The 4,239-nt window shown below is 36.6% G+C and overlaps 1 protein-coding gene across 1 annotated transcript; it reads left to right on the top strand.

Annotated features, from left to right (window-relative positions):
- The first annotated feature begins 1,196 nt into the window (after positions 1-1,196).
- LOC145975054 (uncharacterized) lies at positions 1,197-1,881 on the top strand. The gene is made up of 3 exons (XM_083105188.1): positions 1,197-1,577; positions 1,640-1,761; positions 1,845-1,881. Exons 1-3 carry the CDS (start codon positions 1,197-1,199, stop codon positions 1,879-1,881), a joined length of 540 nt encoding a protein of 179 aa, XP_082961314.1.
- Positions 1,882-4,239: the final 2,358 nt, after the last annotated feature.

Here is a 4,239-nt window from a genome sequence, read left to right as displayed (position 1 = left end):
ATTTTAAAGGAAATTAAAATGTCGTGTCAGCAATAATCCCTTCTACATTGCAATTTGCGATACTATTTGAATTGATATTAATTCTAATACGATCAGTATTGCATCAATCGCGCGTGTGAAAGGTTCACTGAAGAAATCAACATGAATTTTTACGTTCCGATTCGAAACGGTGAAACTCCACCGTGTAAGAAGCAAAAATGTGACACGTAAGTTTCGATCTTTAAATATTTTATTTATTAATTTTTTTAAATATTGATCTAATTTATATATTTTTATAGCATTCAGCCTCGTCGTGCGACTCGCATACTTGGAAGAAGATACGCTCTAACCCCAACGTCGTACAAGTATTTGGACATTGGAATAAGCGTTGGAGCTGTGTCGTACGTGGAACTGATTCTCGGTGATAATCGAGGCAATCAAATAGTGTTGCCTTTTTCAACGTGGAATTTGTTGATGCAGAAGCAAGCAGACATTGAACAATTTCTACAATCGACTGCTCTCGCATTAAGGATTGGAGATTTATCGATCGAAATGTATCAATCGAAAATTGTAAAACTCACATTATGTGACAATTCTTTGTACATGAAACCACCGACATTATTACATTTATTTAATTTTGAAAATTGTATCGATCATATGCATAATTGGTTATGCGAGAATACGTATCTCGTGAATGAAAAGTTTAAACAATTTGAAACTGTTTTACGACGTAACAATATTACTACTGTATGCGATGCTGTAAAAACGATACGCGATAGTGATGTCTTTAACAGTGAATCATTAATCGATTGTGAATTATTAACATGCGCTGTAAATGATATTCTTTATGATGCTTGCAATAAATAATTATTTTTATTCCATCTATGATTTTAATTCTTTCCTTCCATACGAATAAGAATAGTTATATTTTTCTCAACACGCTCCGCTAAAGATGTAGAGAAATGCTGAGGTAGATGAGACGTGATGCTCTAGTTGGAATGAGACAAAAGATATTAAAAGATATATAATGAAGAGGAGTCTGCGACATTAGAATATTATTTCTTTCGTTGTTCTGTGTTTCGTTAGTCTTGTGTTACGTTAGTGCAATGGCTGAAGACGATGTTATTATCATCGATGACGATACGGATGATGATGATTATTGGATGGAAAGAGAGAGAGAAATGGATGAGATGGAGAGAGAGAGAGAGGAGAGAGAAATGGAGGAGGGATCATCCAATGGGAAACCTGATTTCCGTTTTCGGACTAGTGATGATGAAGAATTACTTCAATACGAGCGGGAACAACTTTCAAAGAAGAATCTAGAAACTTCAATCGTTCAGTTTATAAGACATCAAGAGCTCGGCTTGGAAAAACCTCGCACAAATTCGTTGAGGACATTTCTTCTAGCTCGAGAAATATGTGCGCGAGATTTTGCAAAATATCATGGATGTAAATGTTTCAATATAGAACCTAATCATTCTAAAGTAAATTGTATTGGAAACAAACTGCGTGAAAATCTCGAATTAATAGAAGATTTTGAAAAATTGAAAGAAGATGATCATGAGAATATACTACGGCGGAAATTGGAAACGTTGAAGGTAAAATATTTTTGTCGATGTGTAATAAATTTAAAACATAAAATTAATATGTTTGATTTTAGAGTTTACGCGATGATATGAATGGTCGACGAGAGGATAAACAGATATGTGAATCCAAACCTGCATCAAAATATAAATTGTGTGTATTGTATAACGGTGAATGGAAAATGCCATGGAAAGTATTGTAAGTAACTTTCAATTTATAATACATCAAAAGTTCTAAAATAAATTATTAAAAAACTATTCAAATGTCTTTTTCTGTTCCAGGAGCGGCTCCACTCAGCCCGGCACATCGATCCCTTAGCCTTCTAGGAGCGGCCTCCCTTTAGTCCGGTGCATCGCCCCCTCCCCATATATATATATATATATATATATATATATATATATTTTATATTTTTATATTTTTATTTTATTATTATATTACTATTCTTATTATTATTATATTTTTTAAATTTTAAATTTTATATTATTATATTATTATTTTATTAGACACACACACACACACACACACACAAATTGTATAATACACGCACACAATAAATGTTATATTTAGTATTAAAAAGAAATGTATTTATTTACGCGCCTCTCCTTGCGTTCCCATCCCTTGCGTCTCTCTTGCGCTAGTTGTAAGTATAGCGATATCGTTCTCTCTCTCTCTTTCGTACGCGCTATCGTTCTAACAATAAGTCTCGCGTTAGTTGTAAGTCTCGCGATATCTTCGTTCTCGCTCGCACGCGTTATCTTAGCTATTATCGTTCTCTCTCGCACACGTTGTTCTCGCGATATTATAGTTCTCTTTCGTATGCGTTCTCTTCGCGCTATTATCGTTCTCTCTCATTCACAAGCTCGTCGCTATCACTCACTTACCTTTGCGTCGTCCTGCTCCCACCTATGTGGCATCTTATAATGCATCATCCTTGTCCCACGTTGACGCCATCCTTGTCACACGTTGATGATGTCACGTGTCATCCTTGTCGCACTGTCCTCTTCACACACTTTACGCTATCCTTTTCCCACACGTAGCGCTATTCTTCTCACACCACCGTCTTCTTTCCGCGGATCCCCCCTACCCGCGCGGACCCCCTCGTCCATCGCTCGCGCCGCGATCCCCCCTTCCCCGCATGTGACGTCATCATCCCCCGCGTGACGTCATCATCTCCGCGTGACGTCATCATCCCCCGCGTGACGTCATCATCCCCGCACGTGACGTCATCATCCCCCGCACGTGACGTCATCATCCCCGCGTGACGTCATCACCCCCCGCGTGACGTCATCACCCCCCCCCCCCGCGTTACGTCATCGCCCCCCCCGCGTGACGTCACCCCCCGCCCGCGGTTCCCCCTCGCCCCTCACCCCCCCCTCGGAGCCCCTGCGTTAGAACCGGCTTAGTCTTACTACTTATATATATATATATACACATACATATTATAAACATATTATACCATAAAAAAAGCTGTAAGAGAAACATTGAGCGCAAATCGAGATATCGAGGAGCGAGCAGCGTGTAGCGTCGCGCGTCGGCCGTCGCTTTCGTTGGTAGGAAGAAGACAGAAGACTGTATTCTGTCCTCTTCTACTATCCGAAGCTAGCCGAAGCGCCGAGCTCACACGTACGCTTACGCTCACATCCTCATTACCCCCTCCACGCCGTGTTGCATGTTGTTGCGGCGGAGATCTGGCAGCTTTGGTCGAAGCTCAAGACGATACTTAGGATCGACTTGACCAAGATCTTCTTATTCAATAAAGGCTGTCTCAAGATTAATAGAATTCATAGACATGAATTAAGATAATCTTAGCGAAGAAGTTCTTATTTAAGAAATTCTTATTCTATTTAAGATATTCTTCGCGAAGATGTACTTAAGTTAATACTTATTGATTATTCGACTATTTCCGTATTATTTCTGTTAGAACAACCAATCAAATGATTTTTTTTTCACAAGTAAAGTGGATCATCATGATATAAATTATCAATGATGCTTTTCTTTCGTTGAAATATCTCGTTTCTTTATAAAATAAATTTTATTTTTTAACAAGAACCATTGATAAAACTTCAAAAATGTCGAAAAATAAACACTATACGCCTGTAGAAAAAAAAATTTTTTTAGAAATATTAAAAGAGTTTAAACATGTTATTGAGGTTAAAAAAAAGTGATTTTTCGACACTTCATGATAAAGAAATTGCATGGTCTGAAATTTGTAAGCAATACAATGAATGTACAATGATTGCGCAAGAGGTAAGTATAAAAAAAAATTATTTTAAAATTGTATGTGTGTGTATATATGTACTTAAGATACATATATAGTAATGAGTATAAATGTTTTCTGATTACAGCGTACAGTTCAACAACTAAAAAAATTATGGGCAAATTTTAAACAGACACAAAGAGATATATTAACGAAAGAAAAACAAGCTTGTCTAGCCACTGGTGGCAGTCCACCACTTCCAGAGACAAATATTGATCCCAATATAGCCATAATAGCACCGCACATTATGTAAACAGCTCCTGTTCTTTTTACATCAAATATGGAAGAAAACAAAATAAATGGTAAATAATTTTAAACAAATATTTATAAAGATATATACAAATAATATATTTGTAACAAAAGTACACACATATGTGTATATATATATATATATATATATAATTATATATAATTATATA

This window comes from Camponotus vicinus, unplaced genomic scaffold, assembly GCF_025532165.1.
Source record: "Camponotus vicinus isolate PSW18456_S1 unplaced genomic scaffold, iyCamVici1.0 SCAF_7, whole genome shotgun sequence".
In the NCBI taxonomy this organism is placed as follows: Eukaryota; Metazoa; Arthropoda; class Insecta; order Hymenoptera; family Formicidae; genus Camponotus; species Camponotus vicinus.
This window is presented reverse-complemented; position numbering and strand designations above follow the sequence as displayed.

What these genes read in the sequence shown, in the direction of transcription:
- LOC145975054 (XM_083105188.1), top strand. Translation starts at nt 1,197, where the DNA reads ATGGAGGAGGGATCATCCAATGGGAAACCTGATTTCCGTTTTCGGACT. An exon ending in GGAAATTGGAAACGTTGAAG is followed by an intron (nt 1,578 to 1,639) that starts GTAAAATATTTT and finishes GTTTGATTTTAG; the next exon opens with AGTTTACGCGATGATATGAA. An exon ending in AAAATGCCATGGAAAGTATT is followed by an intron (nt 1,762 to 1,844) that starts GTAAGTAACTTT and finishes TTTCTGTTCCAG; the next exon opens with GAGCGGCTCCACTCAGCCCG.